General features: G+C 36.6%; 1 protein-coding gene across 4 annotated transcripts in view; it reads right to left on the minus strand.

Annotated features, from left to right (window-relative positions):
- The window catches only part of PDE5A (phosphodiesterase 5A), a 136,014-nt gene that overhangs the window by 15,472 nt on the left and 96,784 nt on the right, over window positions 1-23,758 (minus strand). For all 4 annotated transcript variants that reach the window (XR_004052778.1, XM_010364869.2, XM_010364868.2 and 1 more), the window contains exons 12-15: window positions 15,726-15,872; window positions 11,089-11,214; window positions 9,208-9,302; window positions 1,220-1,307 (exon numbers count right to left, since the gene is read on the minus strand). Coding sequence is in view for 3 of the 4 variants with exons in the window: in XM_010364869.2 (XP_010363171.1) it covers window positions 1,220-1,307; window positions 9,208-9,302; window positions 11,089-11,214; window positions 15,726-15,872 (456 nt within the window). In the remaining variant the exon portion in view is untranslated. The remainder of the gene's footprint in view (window positions 1-1,219; window positions 1,308-9,207; window positions 9,303-11,088; window positions 11,215-15,725; window positions 15,873-23,758) is intronic.

A 23,758-nucleotide genomic window follows, 5' to 3' on the forward strand; every position in this document is an offset into this window, starting at 1 on the left:
GAGAGTGAGTTCCCCTTTACCTCAGGTAAGAGAGAGGGGCATGCAGTCCCTGTGTATGTCTCCTATCATTTAGTGGGTGGAGGTGGGGCTAGAGTAGACTTGGGTCTGACTCTTGTCTTAAAAGGCAAGACACTCACATCAGTACCAGTCTGTTAAGAATGTTTTAACATTTCTTACCTATTCTCCCTTCCCATTCTCCAAGTATGAAGGGGTAAGAAACTACATGGAGGCTGGGGAGAGAGGAAGGAGTTAGAAGAAACACAAGGTAGGGAATGGGAGAAGCCTACCAGTGCAGTAACAGAAAACGTGAAACGTTAAATCATGTTCAAAATTTGGACTGCTACCCAGGCGTACACATTTTGGTTTCTGACTTGAGAACTCTATACTATATATTGGGACCTAAAGTAACTAGAGGGTTTTTACTTATAAAATCATGACCAGAAAAGTGATGGGAATCCCTGAATTTTTTTCCAGGGCTCAGGAAAGAACTAGCCCCACTGAGTAAACTTAGTGATATTGTGGTAAAATTGTTTTAAGATTATATGTCATGCATTGTGTATGTTCAATGTAATAGTTAAAACTTTCATTTTTTCTTATTATTAAGGTAATACCTACACACAGGAGATAATGTAAATAATGAACAATCACCCCCCCCAAAATTAACAATTTCATTACACCAGCACAACCATTGTTAATATCCTGGTGCATATTAAATCTATCTTGTTTTCCTTAACATAAGTATGTTTAGCATAGCATAGCATATGCTTTCTTATGTTGATAAATATTCATTTCACCAAGTAGTAAATAGCTTTATTCTTTAATAAAATTGTTTCTTAGTAACTGGAAGTTTCAGTAAAAAGAAGAAAAGGTATTGCCTTGTGAAAACAAATGTTTGAGCTATAGAAACCACTTCATTTCAAAAAAACCAGAATTAACTGAGAGCCACAAAATACACATTTTTGTTTGTTTCTAATTTGGAATAGCCACATAGAGTAGAATAACCAAATTTCCCTTATCAGGCAACATGTAGACAGTTCTGGCTGTCTAGAGAAGTGAGGCTGTGAGGATCTTAAATGTTTTGGCTTTGCCTTCCTTACCCAAAAAGGAATAAAGTATGTGCAAGAATTTATGATGCTGGGAATAAATCCAAGAACTAAAAATAAAACTGAATTTATAAAGCTCTCTTCTAAAATTCCACAACAATAAATTAGGTACTTACTGGACTATTAAGAATCATCAAGCACTGGTCAAAATGATGGTGTTCCATGATTGAATGGCAGTAGAGCTGGGCAAGTGGATGTTCACTTCTGAAAATATTTTGTTGAAGAAAGGAAAAAAGATCAATTTCCTTAATGTGCCAGTTTATCAGTACATTTTTATTACTGTTTAACTAAAAAAGAGACTACTTCACAAAATTAATCAACAATTTTCCCTCCTTTTACTGAGAAAAGAGTGAGGTAATCTCTGGGAAACAAATACCAAGAGTCAAACTGTTTTCAAACATGAATGGAACCATCGCCAGTGCAAAGTATGAACAATTTCATTGGTTTTAATACTGATTAAAATAGAAGTAAGGATCAAAAAATTAATACCTCCAAACATGGAAAAAAAAACCCACTGAAATAGTTGTACCAATTATATTTTTCAATTTCAAAACTGCAATTGATATAAAATCTGAAACAAATTCACATTAGCTTTTCCTCTGAAATAATGCTCGGCTGAAGGTCAGCTTATTCATGTGTGCCTGCAAATAAGAAAAGGACCAACTGAGATGGAATTAACTGGGGTATGACTGATGAAAGGCAAGAAAAAGAAGGATACTCAGGGCACATGCTCCCTTGGAAGGAAGGAAAGAGACGGCTGAGTTGGAAAGTTCCCCATGTGGGATCCAGGTCATTTTAGTGCAGAATATCCTGCTAGTTCTGCTAATTGAACTTGGTGGCAGTAGAGACCCTTTGGCTGAATGAAGAGAAAGGAAATGACATTATACTCAGTTCATTATATCTCTGAGACAGTCACAAATAAAGCTTGAAAGCACAACAAGCACAATCCTCCACCTCATGTTTCTCAGGACCCTTCACATGTGAATATTAAGCATAGTTTTCACTATTTCTTCATAAGAAAAAGATGAAATTTCTGAAAGCCTCTGTTCATAAAATTTATAGGAAAGGGCTTTGTGAATTGTAAAGCTCCATATACAAGTGGTGGATAATACAACTGATTTGTTATTTCTCCCTATTACTATCTGAATGATTATTTTACTTTGCATTTAATTTGTTGAAGATAGAGAAGCTACCTAAGACTGAAGAAATGTAATGTAGGGGAAAAATGGGTAAAGTGAGAGAAACCTGAGGGAAAACGAAAATAGTATAGTGAAAATAAAGGTAAGAGGACAGATAATTTCATCTATTCTTATTGTTTAAAGTGTTGTCTATATTGCTAATTTATCAATGTTACTGTTGCCCTAACCTTTCTCAAATTAATTCTTGCCCTTCTTGTCTTCTTTGCTCCTTCCATATTTAGTGAGTTGGACTATGGATCAGGTACTGTGCTTAGCATTGGAAAATGGGATGACAATCAACAGAGTAACACGAGTACATTTCTGAAAAAGGATGAACTTACTGGAAACAGATATTGTGTATGTATCAAGACTACTGGGAGTTAGGAGACTACTGGGAAACTTCTAGTAATCTAAATAAGAGAGAGCCTAGATTAGAGTGGCAGCAGCCCAAAGGAAGAGAAGCAGACATCTGAGAGCTGTTTAAGAGTAGATCAGATAGGAACTGGTAATGACTTCTGACTAGGAGTGGGATGAGGGAGATGAGGGGATGAGGGAGATAAAGGGAAAAAGTATGAATGTTAAAGTCTCTGCCTTGGGATGCTGACCTCATTTACTGCCATAGGAAAAGGGAGATGATGATCAAAGATGGGGGATGAAGCAGGGGAAGCTGACTAGCTGAATGTTGGATCTGTTCATTTTAAGGTGCCTGAAATAGACCCAAAAGGATATAAATGTCTGAACTCAGTCTGGGCTGGTGATATAGATTTGGAATGCACCAACATGCAGATAGTAATCCTGGCATGCGAGTAGATGAGATCATCCAGGGAGATGGCCTATAACGAGAGCCTATAACATGTCAGGTAGTGTGCTTTAGTTTTTTTAGTTTATTATATTTAATTTTTACAATAACCCTGGGCAGGGAATTCCCATTTACCACATCAAAACCCTCAATCCCACCTCTTACTCATCCACTGATGTAGTGTCCAGTTTCGTGCATGCTTTAACAGACTTCATGCAAGTACCAATTAGAATGCCCCAGCCTACCTTTAATACCTCTCACTTCTGCCTTAGAGCTTTCTGACCCCACAGCTGGTGCCCAAAGGAATTTTCTCTGCACTCATATTTGTTCAACCTGAAAGTGTGAAAGAGTGAAGGCCTGCGGACCACCTTGGACCAGTGGAGTACATAGACCTAGGGACAACTGCCTTTGTCTTGCCAGTCAACAGTTCTGGGTCTTATTTCATAAGACTCCTCCAAAGGGCCTGGGAAGACTAAGACCCAGTATGGGTGGACATCTGGATAACTCATCCCTCTACTGCCTTTCCTTTCTTCCCTGCTTCCTTCCCAGTCCCGCATTCCTGCTCCCTGGGGTCATATTCACAAATAAGCTATATGCACACTGACTTTCATCTCAGGTTGTGCCTCAAGGGTAACCTCGGCTGAGACCTTTCTAAAGTTGCCATCTTTTTGCTTTCTAGACAATCAAAGGCTCAGTGAAAAATAATGTGCTCAAGGTTGATATAAATGGTAGAGCTGGCATTCAAGTATATCCTCTTCAACACATCACACTGTCTTAGGATACCAAAGTACTTTAAAGGCACATAGTATCCACTCATTGACCTACTTAGGGGCTGGACTATGAAATGCTATTAGGTGGATATAACACAAACAAGTTAGAACTTCAAACATTACATTTTTAGATGACACAGAAGGGACTGTTTCACATTAGAGAAAATTCTTGGCTTGTGAGATAGATGAATGCAAACTGTGTTTGTCTTTACTTAGATTCTAAAAATACAGATTTATGAATCAATAACAGAGTGACAAATGCCCCAAATTTCCTGTATATAAAAACATTCATGGAGATCAGTGTATTCTATATCTGTTGCATTTTCCTCTTTCAAACACAAGACTATGTGGCTTCTTTAAAATTGCAACAGAAGGACCCATTTAAACCACTACTGCTAAAGAATTTTGTTCCTACGCTGCTGTCAGTGAGCCCTAATGGACCAGCACACTCACTTTGCATTTTCCTCTGTTCTGCACAGTTGTTGGTCTATCTCTGACAGTAGTATTAAGATGCCCAATGCAGAAATCAGACCAATATTTTAGAAATAGGAAGCCTTAGAAATCTACAGAAAATGAAGGCCCCATGGGGGTAGGGAACTATATTGCCACCCCAGTCTGCCTATGTCACCAAAGACTAACAATGTCTCTGGTTCTGCTTCTCAGCCGTATATATTACTCTGGGCTCAATTCTCTAACAATCTCTTTGTAACCTTCAATCCCATTTAGTTCTTTACTTCATCATTTCTCTTCAAATCATCAATATTGCCTTCTTCTCCCAATCAACCTTTTTTTTTTTTTGCTTTCTCATTGTCTATAATCATATTCAATGACATAGATATTCATAATGATGATTCATTTCACCTTTTGACCTCACAGTTCTCTGACCTCCTTGACACTACTGATTATCTCTTTGCACATAACGATGGACAGGGCTCTGCTTCTTTGTTCCACAGCTACTAGGTTCTACTGTGCACAGTATTTTTGCCACTTCCTTTATTGACCACAGGACAAAGCAAGATCTTTAACTCCTATCTGTTGCTAAGAACATTCCCTTGTGAAAATAGCTAAGACCTGTAGAGCATTTAACATGTGTCAGGAAATATTCTAAGCACTTTACATCTATTTATACCCCTTTAATCCTTATGAAAATCCCAGAAGATAGGTACTTTAATTATTCTGTTACACAAAGAAGGAAACAGGGACATAGAGAAGTTTAATGACTCGCACAAGGTTACAGAGTAAGAGGAAAAGCCAAGATTTGAAGCCGGCCATGTGGCTCAAGTTGGCTCTTAACTACCATAACCATCACAGCCACTGTATGGTGGTATAAGGACTAAATAAACTAATACATAAAAAGTGCAAAAACGTTTCAAATGCCATAAGGCCTATATAAAGTTTTAGCTTCTATTATTAGTATTTACTACAGACGTAGGTCTAATTGAATTGAACTTTCACTTTATTCATAGTCAGATCTCCAGGCTCTCAAGATCTCCAACCTGACCAGGGATCATCTCATTCATGGATAAAATGGACTTTACCCAGCTTGAACTTCACACGTGATTTTGTGCTGGTGTAGTGCCCTTTAAAGTCTCTCATATCCTGCTGACCCTCTACTCCCACTGCCAGACCATGACTTCAGCTCAATTCTGTCCTCTATTATAGCAGAGAAGACAGTCATGGCATAGCACAAGTTCTCCCAGGACAAATATACACAAATATCCTTGTGGCTACCAGGAGATTTTTTCCCCCTGATTTTACTGCATCTCTAACCTTGAAAAAAAACACATTCGTTTGATCATTTTACCACTTCTAACTACCACCCTATTTATTATCTTCTACTCGACTTATTGCCAGAACTCCCCTAACCTCCATTCTTGTCATCCCTCTCTCTCAGTGCACACATATACATATTTCCCAGCTCTTTTATTTTCATCAATGGCACCATCACTGTTCCAATTTCTTGGACCAGAAGTCATATCTCCTTCCTTCATGCTTACATATAACTAGCTGCTTATTATTAAATTAAAAAACTTTCTTTTTCTCCTTCACCCTCTTCCTCTCTCTAGCCAATATGTGATTTTTCAGTTTATATCTGACTTGCTGTAACAGCTTTCTAGTTGAGCTCTGTGGTTCTAATTTCTACCCATTCACCTTGTAGCTTACATTCAGACTTCTTTCCTAAAACCGTGTGCTTATTACACACTCCAGAGGCTCCTTTTTCCCACCCATATCAAATCTATAATGCACTGCTTAGTTTTATAACCCTGCCTCAGAAAGTTTCCATTTGTTCATTCTCTTCTTTTTCATTCCTAATCAATGTGAACCTTCTAACTCTAGTCAAGCTAGCCATTACCACTATTCCAAGAAAGTGCTTACCTCATGGTGCTCCTGAAATATATTTATCCTTTCTCCTTTCTAAATCTTACCCATATTTTAAGACCAAGTTTACATCTCATTTCCTCCATTAACAATAGAGTTGTACTACATCTGACTTGACCAGTCTTCTCTGCTGAACACTTACAGTCCTGCTCTACATAACTCAGGACTAGAAACATTCTTGTAGTGATCACTATTACTTCATGAGACTATGACAATTCCTTAATGACAAGAATCATATTTTATACTTCTATTACTCTCTTTCTGCCTTGCAAAGGGCAAACGCCCTAGTATAATAATTATTCATTATCTATCTGCCTAGAACATAACATAATTTCACTGCATTATTTTATCAACACCAAACTTGAATCTAATTAAATAAATGCATCTACAACAGTCTTCTTATATTAAATGCAGGCCTAATGCAGGTAATTTCTCTACACAACCCAAATGCTACAATTGTGTTTTCTCTAGTGGTTGTCTGCACTTCAGCCATTTTGTTCCTATTACTGCCTATTTTTGAGATAAGAATTCAGTATCTGTCTGAGATCATTCTTCTTTTTTTTTTTTTTTTTTTTTTGAGATGGAGTCTTGCTCTGTTGCCCAGGCTGGAGTCTGTGGTGAGATCACAGCTCACGGCAACCTCTGCCTCCTGGGTTCAAGCAATTCTCCTGCCTCAGCCTTCTGAGTAGCTGGGATTACAGGCACCCACCACCATGCCTGGCTAATTTTTTTGTATTTTTAGTAGAGACGGGGTTTCACCATACTGGCCAGGCTGGTCTCGAACTCCTCACCTCATGATCCACCTGCCTCGGCTCCCAAAGTGCTGGGATTACGAGTGTGAGCCACCGTGCCTGGCCCTCATTCTTTTCTTGATTCACCCAAGTGGGAGAAGTAAGCATGAGCAGTGAACTCTTCCCTCATACATGCTACTGGCATACCTGTAGAACTCCTCTACAATGGTAGTTTCCTAATCAAAGAAGGCATCAAATAATCAAATGACGACTCAAGGGCCAACTTTCTATTGAAGAAATATCTTCTTTCAAGGTAATTTCAGGGTAATTTTCTGAACAGATGTTCAAGAATGAATGAGGACAACCTCAGTTTCTAACTTTGCTACCACATGAGCATTTTTTCTCTTTTTGGTAAATTACTTTCATCTCTGTGCATTGTTTTATTATTTTGATTTTCTCTAAATATTAGCTTGAATATCTGATGAGGGCTGGACACAGCATACCTTTTTAGAAGATAGTACTTTACACGGGAATATTTATGGTACTCACTCCCCTGAGTCCCCTGCCTAAGAAAATTCTACTTTAAGTATCACTCATTTACCAGCAAGGAAAGAAAAAAAGAGAAATCCCTGGAAAATTCTTGGTTTCCTCTACTAAAACCACAGGGATGTAGGAAGAATCTTTGAAACTGCTTAACTTTTTTTTTTTTTTAAAGTTGAAGTCTGCTTTGTGGTGTGTGTGTGAAAGCAAGATTCTGCAGTCGATGAGTTTTTCCCAGGACATTTTCTTTTTTTTTTTTTTTTTTTTGGAGATGACGTTTCTCCAGATGTTGTTGGGGTAATTATTTTTAAATAAACAAAGGAAAAAATAGTTGAGTGTTTTTTTTCACTCTAAAGCAGGGCAATATAGTATCTTAGAGCGATCCATACACTAATAATCCACATACTAATAATATTATGTTCAGTGTAGCACATGCTGATTCTGATCTTTAGGCTGTGCTGACTGTGGAGGGGCATACTATGTGGCTTGACTCTGCACTATCTGTCTTTTCATGGCAGTGTCCCCTTTCATAATTATTCTGTGTCTATGTGAGGCTCAGGATTGTAATCACATGACAAAGCTCAGGGGACAAAGGACATGTCACTCAGTCAGTTCTTCAAAACATGAGATTTTTCAAGAGGAAACAGCCAGACTCTGATACTCAGGCAAGACCTTGCTATCTTTTCCCATCAAAGGTCAGCAGAGGACATGGTTGTTACATCACTACAATTCTTTCTACATGAAGTTTTCCATTTATTTAGATAAGGAGAATGTGATTAGAGAGCTTTCTGAAATTCCCTCTAGATATCAGACATCTGGAATTTCCTTGAGAGATCTGTCCATTAGTTGAATCACTTGTGTACTTAAAAAATGCTCAGTAGTAAGAGATCTTGCACTTAAAATGTAGACCTTTCAACTAAATTCCTGCAAGAAAATAAAAATATCACAGTGGCTCAAACATTTCATGAAAAGTGATGTCACCTTTATCCTCTCATTTGTCATCTCAAATGTCACTTAAGTATGGCTCTTAAAGGAGCCTGAAATGCTTGTCCTAATGGATAGTATCTCACTCTCAAACTCAGCCAATGAGCAGTCATCTGATGATGGTACATCTCTAGCATCTGCTTCTAATATTTAAGACTTAAATAGGTACCAAGTATTCTGCTTGCTATTGATGTGTATTATCTTTTACAACTATTATTTCCATTTCATGTATCAGGACGTTATGGTATAGAGAAATTAGACAGAGTCCCAGTTCTCCAACACTGTGCTATATAGCTTCCACTAAGACCAAAAGCCTCCTTCTCCTGAGCACTTAATAAGTATGCAGGGCTGAGCTAAGCACTTCTCAAATATTATCTTTTCTACTGCAGGGTGAAATGTTACCTTTTCTGAACTAGTTTTAATAGTTTTCTAAGGGAGCTGTTAAACTGGATGTACATAAACTAAAGTAAAACTCTTGGTAATTATCTAATGAAATAAGATTCTCAACATAAATATGTTTTGAACTTCAGGGCTGAAAAATTATAAACATAATACTGAACCTGCATTATTTTATCCATTTCCTTTAAATATAACCAGAGTATGTTATGGGACCTTGACCAATTGCAATTTTCTACCATCAAATTTTGCTGTGGCTTTAACTTAGAAACATACAGCCCTATAATTAAAAGAAAACATTTTCTTGCTTTACTGGGAAAGTCTTACCGCTGTATGTAAGAGTTATTCACACCACGGTGATCTAAATCGTGGCTTAGTGCAGCAATCAGCAATGCAAGTATCTCCAGGTCAGTCAGCTTGTTCTGCATGATCAAAGACATTGGAGGAAAGAGAGAACAAATAAAATGTGGTGAAGAACATTATATTACCTCTTTTCAGTAATCTTTTTTTCCCCCCTCAGTGCTTTACATACATACTTCTCTATAGTCACAAAGGACTAACCCTAGAATCCTCTTCTTCAGGGAATCAGTTGTCCTTTGTCATTCACAATGGGATCACCACAAATGTCACTTATCAACAGGAAAAGCTGAAATGCCTCAATAAACTAATAATCTGTCTACCTATAGTAAGTATTGCTAATTCTTAATTATTATGTGAAATAATCATAATAAACTTTAAATAATTGTTTTTTTTCTCTTTTAATTCCCTACAGATTCTGTTCACTCTCTGCTATCAGTTGCTGTGTCCTAAAGGAATGCAGACAATGTTAATTCAAGCAAAACAATAGAAAGAAAACGATTTGAAATGAAAACTTGGCTTCAAAAAATTACATAATATACTCCCAAGCTAAATATAGGTTAATTTTTAGTATCTGCCATGAGTATTATCATTAATACTGTTCCCCTTCATTAGCAAAAAAGATACAACTTAAAATTATCATCAGCTGTATTTTCCTAGAACTCTCAGTACTCTAAATAGGTTTTACAACAAACACAAAACTCATCATTTTGTTATTCCTCACAGAGAACAAGGATAGTTTTCAGTGTCAATAATCCTTATGACCTTCCCATACCCCAAAATAAATTTACACAATTTCTTACACTGGTTGAGTATCCCTAATCTGAAATCCAAAATGCTTCCAAATCTGAAGGTCTTGGAGCACCAATGAGTCTCAAAGGAAATACTCATTAGAATATTTTGGATTTTCAGATTAGGTATGTTCACCCAGTAAGTATAATGCAAATATTCCAAAGTTTGAAAAAAATCTGAAATCTAAAACACTTCTCGTCCCATTTCAGATAAGGGATACTCAACCTACACGTGTTTGCTAAGGTAGGAAAATCCTACTAGTGTATTTAATTTCACCTCACTTCTTTAACAACAATCACTTCTTTTAGATTTAGCCTGTTAAAATGTGCACCCTATGAAAGTAGACACAGAGAATAACATGTTAAGAATTTATTTACAAAAAGAAAAGGGCAGGGAAGCTCTGAATTAAAAACAGTTATATGATGGATGCCTGGAATCACTTACCTGGAATAACTAGTCGATTCCCACTGAAGTTAGAATCTAAGGACAGAGATATGGATAAAATTTGGCCTGGAAAGGAACGAATTACTTGAACGTTTTCTGCATTGATCTTCCTTTTAAACAGTCTCTGGTCAATGTATATGAAACCAAAATCCTTTCTATGAAACAGTACTTAAAAAATTTACTGAGTGCTCCAGAGAAAATGCAGTAGAGACCCCTAACTTAAGCAAGTTCAGGACTTGGGTGGTTGTTGAGGAATTCTACTATGGAGCAGGTTGAATGTGAACAAGAGAAATGTGATACTTTTTCTTAATAAGGTAGTGTTTTCCTCAGAAGGAAATATTTATTTGCCCAAAGACTATATATGTGCAACATGAAGTTATTTTAAAGGTTTTCTAATACGCCATATACATTATATATGGAAGAAAATTAGCAACTAAGTAGTTTTGCCAGATTAGTCCTCTTTAATTAACAAAATCTAACTTATTATGTAAGTGGCAGCAAATATTATTTTAAATAATTATCTGTGCACTTTAAAGTGAACTTGAAAGAATATGCTGTACGTTTTACTACTAAGCAACAAAATACATTAGATATATGAATGGCTCTAAAAAGTACCTGAATTTTGCCTGCTTTTAGAGCAGCAAACATGCACTGAGCTGTATTAAAGGCATGTCTCCAATTATGATAGGCAACATTCTTCCGATAATTCTTCTTAACACTTAAAATCCATCTGCAAAGAACCTTTAGGGAATAAAACATAAGTAGTAACAATAATTGCCAACATCTTCACACATTTACTATGTTCCAGGCACTGTACAAAGTGTTCACAGTTAGCCTGATACTCCGATTTGGATCATCTTACAGACAAGAAAACTGATACTCAGAGAGGTAACTTGCTGAAGGATACATTGTTAGTTAGGGATGGAGCCAAAATTCAAACTTGAGCAGTTTGACTTCACAGCCTACCATGTTAACCACCATGCTAATTAAATTGATACAAAACACAAGACATCCCTAAGAAAGGTATTTTTGGCAGGATAGGGCACTGACTAGGTTATATATATATAAGGTCCATGGGTCCATGTGCCATGTCCATGTGTCATCAACTAGGAGAGTCCAAAGAGTCTCATAGGTATGAATTCACCATCAGACAGCCATAAAAGCAGCCACTCTCAAGTTCTTCCCATGCTCTCATGTTGTATATCTGTGAAGGTATTTAGTGCAAGGACCTGGGGGTGGACTAGTAACAAGGTATCTAGTACATGTCCAAGGACAAATTGGAGCTACAAGACAATGCCATCATTAGTTCTTTGTCCTTTTAAATTATACTTATTCAGGTAGTTACTGTTTGGTTACAAAGAAGTAATTTTTTAAAAAATAATATGTGCCAAATAAAGCCCTGGGGTCCATATAAAAAATACTTTAAAAGATGGCCGGGGGGAGGGCAGACTTCAGCAAGTCTCAAGAGTTGGGTTTAATTTAACTTCTAAGTGGTGTATTAAATAAAATCCCCAGAGACTCATGGGCCCTAAACATGGTTTGTGTTAGCATCAGAATCTGCCTCTCTTCAAATCTGAGTGATTTACTATACTTTTGGGGATTTGTAAAATAAATATGTGATTCTCCCTATATATATCACCGGAGTTGCTTCAAACATTGCCCTGGAAAATGGAAAAAGTACCAGGGAAAAGAATGTTGCTTTGACAAAATTCAACACAATACGATTAGCTGCAGAAGTAGGTCAAAAACAAGGTTTTTTCATTGTTGGTAGAAACTACTTATAAAAGACTTGGTGGAAAATCAGTGCTTCCATATCCTCCCTTTTCTTTTCAGGTCATTTTATTCCTGTTCTATTGCTCAGTTTACAGGAAATTCTGATAACAAAGAACCTAATGTCTCCTAACCTTTTTACCCACTGAGTTACCATATTTCAAGCGGAAGATTTCTGTATGCCTAAGATTGAATGTGTTCACCCCAAGCACACTGCAACTTCTTTCACCATTTTTTCATTTCTGAATAGAGTCTGTCAGGAAGGTGATGGATTAATCTTACTGGGAGATTAATCTTACTGAGAGACTTTTAAGTAAGATCTATAAACTCTCTTTGATATGTTTAGAAAATATGTTACAGAAAATTACTGGTGATTAATTAAAGCAGCAAGAAAAATAAACAGGAAAAAACAAATTTAGTCTTTGGCTATATCTTTTTACTAATCATAAATGTACAGATATAATTAAATACATAATACCACATATTGTGAAACGATGACCAAAATGACTCTATGAAACATAATTCCTAATGGACTCCTCTGTTTTCCTTTTATTAGGACAGACCTAATAGAATTGGATAACCCAATGGACAAAGTAGTACCTATATTTAAGTAGTTTTAGATTCTGTTACCAGGATGTTCTCAACAGCATACAAGAAAATTATGGTCATATCTGGTAAATTCTCATTGGATATGCTAGACACCATTAAAATTTGTAAGACAGTATTTTGTACAGGACTACTGAGTAGTTATTTGCAGTTTGGATGACTCTAGAGAGCATGTTCAATGCGTTGAATCAGTCTCCAACAATTATGGAAGGTTTCCCGAGTGGTGAGCTCAAGATGCCACCAGAGAAAAAGAAGAAACAGAAAACAGCTTAGCTCCTGCTTCAAGAAACTCAATCAGTAGTGAAAATAACAAAATTGCATATATAAAGGAAATAAATAAATAAACATAAAATTGAGAGCAAGTTTATATACTGTCAAATAGCAATTGAAGCAGCATGAAGTCAAGTCTAGAGTTCTCTTACAAACAGATAGTCTTGAGTCAGGCTCTGCAGAAGAGAAATGTTTGTTGTGGCAGAGAGTGGAACAGACATTATTCAGGGATGTAAAAGATGTAAAAGATGGAAAGTGAAAATAAGCACAAAGCATGCAGATTTGCTCGAATAGAATGAAGAATCTGTTTCGGAGATCAGCAAGAGGCAATGGTTACAATCATTATAGAATAACTAAAGATTTAGAAGCCACGCAGAGAACATGAAGATCTGTCTTTCAATATGAAATATTTTTAGTCACAACAGCTTCATGATTTTAACATCCTCTCTAGCATTAACATTTTAATTTCATAATCCTAAAATTACACTGACAATAATATATGAAAGAAACAAAACAGAAGAGGCATTAAGGAAGGAAGGCCAGCCAGAATGATTGCAATGTTCAAGTTGTTGTTGGCAAGAATTAGAATAATAGTTATTCAACCAGAAAAGGTAGGATGATGAATCAGGCATTAAAAGGAAATATTTTCCTCATAGATAAAAACCCAACAAGTGGTAAGAATAAAGATTTCTACAGAAACTTTAAGTGATTATCTTCATTACCCAACCCTCAAATGCTATCTAAAGGCCAATGAAGAAATAAATCAACTTATATGAATTTTGTTTAAAAGTACAAGAATCACATTCCTCTGTTCTGGCCAAGTCCTTTCAACAGAATCATCATTAGTTTCAAGAATGGGAGTCCTCAGGAATGGAAAGGGATTTGAGACACTATATAGGTTTATAAAATCCTGTAACTAGCAAGAAGCAGAACTGAGATTCACATAGAACTTCTGGCTCCAAATGAGATCTTCATCTCATCAATAGATACGGCTTTAAAAAATGAGCCTTATGACCTACTGTTGAGAAATTCGATGAGTGATATAACCAGTCAAACTTGGCCTAAGAATGGGATAACTGACATGGACTCTATACCTGTTTGTTAAACAGAATATTATAGATAAGTACACATATACACATGCATACAAATAGAGAATCACAGATGCATGTATAATTCTCACAAAACTCTCGTGGGGAGAATAATACCATTACCCCTAATAAGAGATGAGGAAACTGAGAATATGAGTGATTAATTGCCCAAGGAAAAAAGAGCTAACCAGTAGCAGAGCTATGACTCAAAAATCCATGATCTTTCTACTCTACCATGGTGTCTCAATTTCTTCATTTGTAAAATGGGGATAACAGTAACCCCAGTAACAGCCTTTCTAGAGAACTTGTTGAAATAATTAAACGACATGACATCCCTTAATCAACACACTCTAACAAAAGTATTATTAGGTAAGAGTCTATGGACAACTGTTCTTTATTTTCACCTAAGAAAGAGTAACATAAACTTTGGTTAAATTCAGGAAGAACCATATTTGGGCCTCCAGTAATACCATAAATGACAATGTATTAATCTTAGCTATATTCACTCTTAGTTTTCATTTCTGTGAGGCCTTTGAGAGCAGGGACAATTCATCACTGAACTGTGCACCTGTCACAGTCCTGGGTATACAGTATATGTTAACAAATTTTCGTTGTATGAATTAATACAGTGCCAAATAGTGGAGGCCTTCAAGATATTTAAATTTTCAGATAGGAAATCTGTACAAGGAGACTAGACATTCAACTGATGAGAAAAAGTAATCTTTAAAGGCAAGATTACTGAATTCTTTTTTTCAAATAGTCTTTTCTGCTGCCTCTTATTCTTTGGTGTTATATATTATAATACATAGCCATTATGAAACAACAGAATTCCCTGGTATCTTCAAACTGATATTAGAAGATATTTATTTAAGTTTTACTATTATCTGAGAAGTGAATAAGGTAAGCAACAGAGGCTAAAATCAGTTTTTGTCTTCACCCATATGGGTGACCCTGTTCCAACTAAAAGCGTGGCCTCACATCAGGCCTCTTTATTTCCTCCTTCATTTTCAAAGGAGTTCACTCTGCTTTGGTCCTTCCCTGTACACTATTGTTATAACCACTGCAATGAGATCATGCTACTTCTCTGCATAAAATTCCTGTGACTCACCATTGTTTTCAGGGTAAAATCCAAATTCATCTGTATGGCTTACAAAGTTCTGTATGATTTGCTTCTCACTTTCTTCCATTGCTTCTCTTGCCATTCTTACTCCCTCAACAGTACTCCTGGCCCCCACCCCCCAATCTCTCTGGTCATGCCTTTGCACATCCCGCTCCAATTTTTAGGAACACTCTCCCTTAGTCTTCACCCTGTTACTTGATATACACTAGAAGCCCATTAAATGTGTTTTTGATAATGATAATTTTTCATTAAAAGTCTCGGGTATATATTAAGTGACAGTATATTAATCACTAAAATGTAAAAATCCCTATTCCATATTTGCATTCAAAATCAATTCTCTGTCTTACATACACACACACACACATAGACTTTTCCAAAGGATGTCGCTGCATTCCTACCTCATGTTTCATCTGGAAGTTCTGCACAAGGTTGAGGTCAGTAAACATCCTAATTGTACACAGTGCTGTTTCCAGATCAGACAGCTCAAAGTCACTGAAGCTAAAGTCAGTAATTTTAAGGGTCTGGGCAGATGGCACCACAGCAGCCTTAGGTAAGGAGAGAAGGAAAAAAATAATGCTGTTAATTAAAGCAGTAGTGATTCATAAAGTTTTCTAGTTTTGCTGCAGAGAAATAGTATATTGTGGCTTTTTTTTTTTTTCTTTTTAAGGAAAGACACTAGAAACCTTTTTGTACAGTGGCAACTCCACTCCCTGCATTTTTAAAACTGAGCCACATAAGAGTAACTAATATGGTTCAAGGTAGGCTAAGTGGAGAAAAGGGAGTTGTCACCCTTAGACTGTACCTAGAAGGGTGAGCAGCACTAAGCACTCTAGTGGTCTGGCTCCTTTATACCTCCCCAGTCTTATTCACTCTAAAGAAATTTATAATTTATTGAGTAAATATTCTGGAATCATCCCAGTGCTCTGGGCTGCAAATCAACTGGTAAGAAGGGTAATGATAATGTTCTAAGGATTTTATGGTTAGTTCTCAGGACAACCTTATGAAGTAGACACTCTAGCTCCATTTTTTAAGTACAGGAACTTAAGCACAAAGAGGTTAATTTTCTTGCCCATGGCAGCCCAGCTAGTTAAGGAATGAGGAGGCCAGTCCTCCAGTCCAGGAGGGCTATCCTGGGCTCACACTAGCAGAATTTGTCTCCCACCATACTTGCCTCACACAAGCCTGATCATAAGAATCACCTGGGTGCCTATTAAAAAACATTCATTTGGACCAAGGAGCCCTGGCTCCCTCTGACTGAGCAGAGCACACAGGCTCCTCTCCTAGATGTCTTGCTGGGCCCTGTGGGATGGGAATTTAAAGGAACCCCTGTTCCTCCGCCCTTGGACCATTTACCCTGTCAGCACTTTGTTAACTGTTTTAGTTAGATCAGGCTGAGATGAACTGGACCAACAGAGGCCTTTACGTGGTTTGAAGTAGAGGGAAGAAAAATTAAGAAATTTCAGCCAGGTTCTCAAACCCCTTAGGTTTCCTTTCAGTGTGTGAGAGAGAACTACTTGGCTTTTGGGAAGTCAAAAGGTCAAAATAATAAAATCTTACGGAGCAATCGAAAGTAGATTTCCCTACAAATCTGAAGGCACTTGCACATTCTCCTTTTTATTCTGGACTTCAGATTTCACTTACATATACCAGACTTGTTTAAACTTTCCATGAATGTCACCCTCTTCATTCAAACTAAGTATTTTTTCCCAAGTCCAAAACTGACCAGAAAATACGCATTCTGTTAAGTCAATTCCATAGGTTAATGTGTGGGCCGAAATAAGGGAAGAGAGAAGGATTTAAAATGTTTAGATAAAGGGCTTAGTTGTTTATATCAGCCTCCAACATCAGAGATGGAGCAGTAACTCAAGTTTGGGAAGTGTGGAGGTGGGAACAAGCCCACCTTTTAACTCAAAGCAGGTAACAGTTGCTTTCCTTAAAATACAGTGCAATGGACAGGAGAACAGATGTTTTTTTCCTTAGGGCATCATTATTCTTACAGCAGGAAGTTTTCTTTCTTTCCTTCCACAAAGAACATTCTAAAAGCTACAGGATAGAAGCCAGAACAGCTTGTGCCTCTTTCCATTATCTACTGTAATTCCTAATCTCTCTCTACTAAGATAAAAGAATCTTTTCTTTTGCTTGTTTGGTCACAGCACACTACAACTCAAACATTCTGAGCTGACCCAGTGGGGACATGCAAACATCTTCCATAAGAGCCTTGTGGTCAGTGATATACAGGTTCAGAATTCTGGGATCGATTATTAACAAGCCATGAGAAGTCAGAAATCCTTTCAAGCTCTTGTACTATGCTTCTTTGACCATCACAAGAAAATTCAACTTTCTGTTGAACTTAGAAAGGCTTGGGATAAAGGTGATTTTTAAGTAAAACGTAATTACCTATTATTTTTATCACGTTGTAGGATAAAATATTATACATTTTGCTAATAGCAGAAAATACATTTACTAATAGCAGGGAATAAAGGATGTGGTATTTCTGGCATAGGATGTATATACAGTTCCAGATTTTCACAGTTTCTTGTTTTAGTGACTGTTTTATTCATTAGAATTAGAAAATGAGATTTCTGAGTTTGATTTTCTTCAGGGGGTTTTATTATTGCATTATGGTTTTGAATCCTAACAGAAAGAACATATTTTAAAGATTCTGTAAAACAATAAGGTATTATAAATATAAATATATATATGTATTTTTATGGTTGTTCAAAACAACTGGAACTGTGATACCACCTAATACCACCCAATATTACTTACTTATATGAGAACACAATGTCTGAATCCTTGGACAAAACAGTTTAGATATTAGTGTTTAATTCAAATATGGTCAAGCTCTTACAGGACTATGGTATTAATGTCAAATTAACCAAATATGGAATGCAAAAAAATAAAAAAACAAAGCTCATTGGATTAAAGATTCATTCTGACAATTTGATGGTATATGTATTCTTCTGGGTTCTTTAATTGTATCTGCCACTCAAACTAATAAAGAAACTAGTTGGCCTCTAGTGACTCTTTAAAAGAATTATATCATAAGTCACCTTTTTATGATCCTTTTCTAATACCATGGCCCTTTTTTCACCATTCTTGCAAAAATTAAAAATAAAAAAAATAAATTCAACTCTGGACATGAAGAGCCACTAACAGTGGAACGAGAGTTAATCTTTAAGTGCAGGAATGTCTTGAGTTAAAGCAGTAGTCAGAGTTATAAAAATATTTTAATTTTGCAGCGATCTTCAAACTAATTGTTCTAAATACCATCTGACTGATAAGGAGCTAAAGAGTAAACTGATGTCCAGCTGACAAAATGCTAGATCAGCTACCATATTTACATTTCAGCATGAGATGACGACCACAAACAGAAACTTAAAAGCAAAGTGAAGCAAGTGATAAAAAGGAATGTCTGCTATTGGTGGTGCTAGTCCAGATGTTTCACTCACTTTGTCACCCTGAACAAGATGTTCAACCTCTCTGCCTGCTTTTTTGAATGTGTAAAAGAAGGAAGTTGGAGTAGACTATCTCTAAGGTTTAACATTTTCTGAGATATTAACACATTTATCTCTGCATCCACAGGGCTCAAGCACCTCTTACTGCTTCCTCACTTTGGAACCAAATGCCATACTGTGAGTGGCATCTAGATCTTGCCAGTGACTTTCCTGTACAGGGCCTAAACTCAATCTCTGATTTTCTCAGCATTTAAGGTACATGGATGGGTGCACCTTGGCAGTTATGACTATGTTGTATTTTTCATGCTCAATTCCATACACGTCACTTTGGTCCTGCTTCCTCACAGGTAGAAGATTTCACAGCTCCTGGCTTAAACAGAGGACCCTAGCCTCTACTGGGTTGAAGTAGTGGAGGGTTAGACTCAATATGTGGTAGCCTCTCTTGTTATTGCAATAATGTTCTAAATTTTAAAAACTGACTTTTCTGAAATTGTCATCTTTTTTTTTTCAGGGATGGGGGAGGTGTGTATATATTTGCCATCTATTTTTAAGGTTAATTAATAATCTCTATCTTACAAGAGAGAAGAAGAAGGCTGTCTTCCAGGTCTCTTTGTTTCTTCTCTGCCTAGAATGAATATTCCCATGTTTTCACATAGCTAATTCTTTAACTTTTTTTTGTGTCTCAGCTGCATCAGGGAAACATTCACTAGTCCTTGTGATAGCAAGGCTCCATCAACATCTGTTTCAACCTTTTTCTAGTGAGTCTTCATCTTCTGAAGAGGCTAGACAGCTAACAAAAATACATTTCCTTGACTCCCTTGCAACTAGGGTTCCAGATAGATTTGGTTTCGGCAATGAGGTAAACTTGAGTGAGACGTGAATTTCAAACAAATGCAGTGACACACGGGAAACTCATTATTATTTTGGGGGGACGTGACTCTAGAGGGAATACTACAGTCCAGCAGCTTGCAGTTCTGCTAGCAGCTTTCTGACTCTGGCCTACGAACGTAGAAGTTTCCATAGTAAGCCAGATCTGCAATTTTGTTCTAGGACTTATTCCTGGGATGACTTATCTACCCTTTCCAATGATTTGAAAGTACTTAGTTAAATTCTTTTCTGCTTAAAATAGCTACAGTAGTTCCTACTACCTGCAACTGAACCCTGTTGGTGCTCTATTTTGCAACAAAAGCATGTGTAGGCAACAGACTCTCAAGGATAGAAATTGGGGTTTGGATACTTGACCTGATGGGTTTGAAGGCAGAGGGGGACCTGTTTCCATTAGAGCAGTGGCTCTCAAGTTAAGTTCCTGGACCAGCAGCATCAGCATCTGGGAACTTGTTAAAAACGCAAATTCTTGGGCCCCAACACAGACCTACTGAATCAGAAACCCTGGGAGTTGGGCTCAGCAATCTGTGTTATAAAAACCTTCCAGGTGATTCTGATGAATGCTGAAATTTGAGAACCACTGCATTAAGGATAGGTTATTGGTAGTAAATGGTAGTTAACAGTCATTTTAAGTGAACACTTTAGAACAAAATGCCTTTTTGTGGACCCAGTGGTGACTGCCATATTACAGAGTGATGGGCAGAAACTGTAAGTGGGTTGGCTGCTTCTTGCTGTGTCGGAGAGATTAAAGAAAGAAAATGAAGGGCTCTGGACTTTAAATTTTTGGCTCAAATAATGGTCGGAAAACTAGGGAATTTTTAAGGCTTTCCTAAAACAGCCTATTTCTTGTAGCAATGATGTAAACAAAACCCAAGTGTAGTCTTATCCTACAGGTCGGTGAATTACAGTGTAGGTTGAAATCACAGACTTGCCATGTCTCCTATGTGAAAATTAAAGCACTGATTAGGAAGGAGTGGAGCACCAAGAAATGGAATTGAGACATTTGAAAAGATCTGGATAATGACAGGTATCTCAGACCATTCACTCTAGAATATGTTTCTATGTAATTTCACAATGCTTTATACTTTACAGTCCTACCTCTTTTTCCTAATTGTAATTATATAAATTGCATAATTATCTTATATATGACTTTTTATTCATTGTTATATTTAGAGCACCTAATATAATGCCTGCATAGAATAGGAGTTAAATATTGAATGAATAAATAAATGGGTCTTTAAATCATCTAGTACCTAATCAGTTCTCCATATTATGCAGAAATATTTCATATAAATTTCATTTGGCATAGAGCTATAGTATAAAAATTCATATTAGTAATGAACTATACTGTGGCAGAAACAATTATGTTGTGGTACATGCCTTTTTCTCTTAAAGTTCAATTATTCAATTTATTTCCTTTTGAAAAATTTTAATGATAATTGAGTTTCTTCTTTCTTCTACACAACAAATACTCCACTGCTGTAATTTTTAAAAATCAGTTACAGCTTGTCTTAATAATCATTAAGATTTGATTCTCTCACTTCCAACAACACTGGAAACCCAGGATGAGAAAGCAGTGACCAGTTTTCCAATTTTTAGTTGCTTTTGTAGGAAGTTACTGAAAATGGTGAATTCCAGATTGCTCTCCATAAGTAGAGAATTGGTTATACATTCTGAATAAAAGGTTTACACTATTTTGTGCTTACAAAATATGACACATTTTCCTCCAGTAAGCTTTCCACCTACCTAATTCAACTTAAGCTAATTTAAACATGAGTGTATAATTTCTTTTTTTTCTTTTTTCTTGAGACGGAGTCTCACTCTGTCATCCAGGCTGGAGTGCAGTGGCACGATCTTGGCTCACTGCAACCTCCACCTTCAGAGTTCAAGTGATTCTCCTGCCTCAGTGTCCCGAGTAGCTGGGACTACAGGTGCGTGACACCACGCTGGCTAATTTTCGCATTTTCAGTAGAGAAGGGGTTTCACCATGTTGGCCAGGCTGGTCTCACACTCCTGAGCTCAAGTGATCTGTTCACCTTGGCCTCCCAAAGTGTTGGGATTATAGGCGTGAGCCACCACACCTGGCCAAAAAAATGAGCGTATAATTTTTTGAGTGCTTATTATTGGAATGGCTAGTGCAAAAAGGCTTGGAACATCATAGGAACATAAAGATTTCAATGGTATTGCTACTAGATATTGCAAATTGACATCCCCTCCCCCATCTATTGCCACTATGAACAAAAACTAATACTTAATGGAGCATATGTACCAGGAACTCTAGTTATTGGTACTTATGCTCTGATTCTGTGAGGTAAATTCTTTTATTATCCTCATTTTACAGAGAAAGAAACTGAAGCACAAATAAGTCACATATTTGCCTGACATCACATACCTGGAATTTGAACCTAGGTATCTCTCTTACAGTCACAAATATGAAAGCTGACAATGAAAACGTTACCTAAGTGTCCCTCAACATGGCTGGCTCTATCACCCGTTTGTAGGCTGTTTTACATATATAATAAACTCTCCAATTATTTCTAGTTTCTAAATCACTTTAAGGGAAAATAAAGCAAAATCTTATTAAATGTATTGAAGGAGCTTGATCTGTGTTTCTTTTTCCTTCATGCTAGATTATAGGATCTCTAAAAGTCTGGGTTTTCCAGAATCCATTCGTTGATTCATTCATTGATTCAATAATTCTACAAAACACATAAACCAAGTTCATGTAAAGCAATCACTAAATGATAGCTATTATTATTATCACCAAGAACTAACAGCCTGAAGGGAAAGATAGATACATAAATGAAATACGTAATTTTTAAGTGGAATAACAGAAGGAAGTATGTTAGTAGTTTGCCCAAGTGATCCCTAACAACACAATGATAGAGAATGTGAGTCCACATTTTACTCTTTTCATTAAAGAGACTCTTTCCTGAGCTTTTGAGCTTATCAACGCCTCACTTAAGACAAATGACTGCCCTTCTTTTGTTCAACTTTTTATCATTAAAATGGCTATTCACACAACAAAAGGGACATACTTGTGTCCCTTTTACACAAGTATAGAGAGCGCCTTTTTGTTTCTTCAATAGAGAAGAAACTTTATAGAAAATAATACATTGATAAAATGTATGGTCTCCTTGAAGCCCATAAAGCATGTGTTTGTAGAAAATAATGTATTTGGGTAAAGTAAATATAATGATCATTTAAAAATTATTACATTTCTAATTTCTAGTGGCTGCCTCATGAGAAAGGTCTATATTTAGGCTACAGTAAAGTCTCTGGTAACTTCAGCAGAAAATAAAGACATGTGGCTACATGGCTATGCAATTTACTCAGTTGTGTAATCTTTGTACAAAAAAGGGTCATACTGCTATCAAAGGCCTTCTGCTTGCCTTAGGTCTGAAGCGTGAAATCTTAAGAGCCAAAAAACAAATTACGGAAACTGGAAACAATTCCTAATAGCCAACTGCTAAGAAAAGAAAAGGCTCTTTATTCAGAGAGTTACTTATTAAAGTAAGTGTGAAAAGAAGGGCAGTGACAGAACTTGGTCTTTCATAAAATTCTTCCAATTAGCCTTAGTGTTGTATAAAGGCATTTTGTTATATTGCTCCTTGGTATTTATTCAATATAAATAGTTAACAGGAAAAAAGGTTTCAATCTCAATAATCCATTTTTTAAAGAAATTATTTGTATTAGATATTTGATGGGTTATATCAGTAGCTGCAAGGAGACATCTTCTGCCAGGTGTTTTAAGCTCTTCTTATCAACCCTGACCACCACCCCTACCCTCACAGGATGCTTCTTAATGGAGAACAGTTGAATTCCAGGTCTCTGAATAAAGCCACCTTGACAGCCACCACGACAGCCACCACATTACACCTTATGGAAGACTATTTATTATCTCTCTTCTCCACTTTCCACATGCACAAAAGGGGTGTTTTTAAAGAAGAAACCACACAATTAGTTTATAAGGCTTTTAGAATTTATCTTTTTCCAAGAGGCAAGTGAATCCAAAGACAGATAAGAAAGAAAACTACTTTTAAAAAGGGAGTGAGTATGAAACTCAGTAAATCTTGCAGACAGTAAAG

Source organism: Rhinopithecus roxellana, chromosome 2, assembly GCF_007565055.1.
Source record: "Rhinopithecus roxellana isolate Shanxi Qingling chromosome 2, ASM756505v1, whole genome shotgun sequence".
Classification (NCBI taxonomy): domain Eukaryota; kingdom Metazoa; phylum Chordata; class Mammalia; order Primates; family Cercopithecidae; genus Rhinopithecus; species Rhinopithecus roxellana.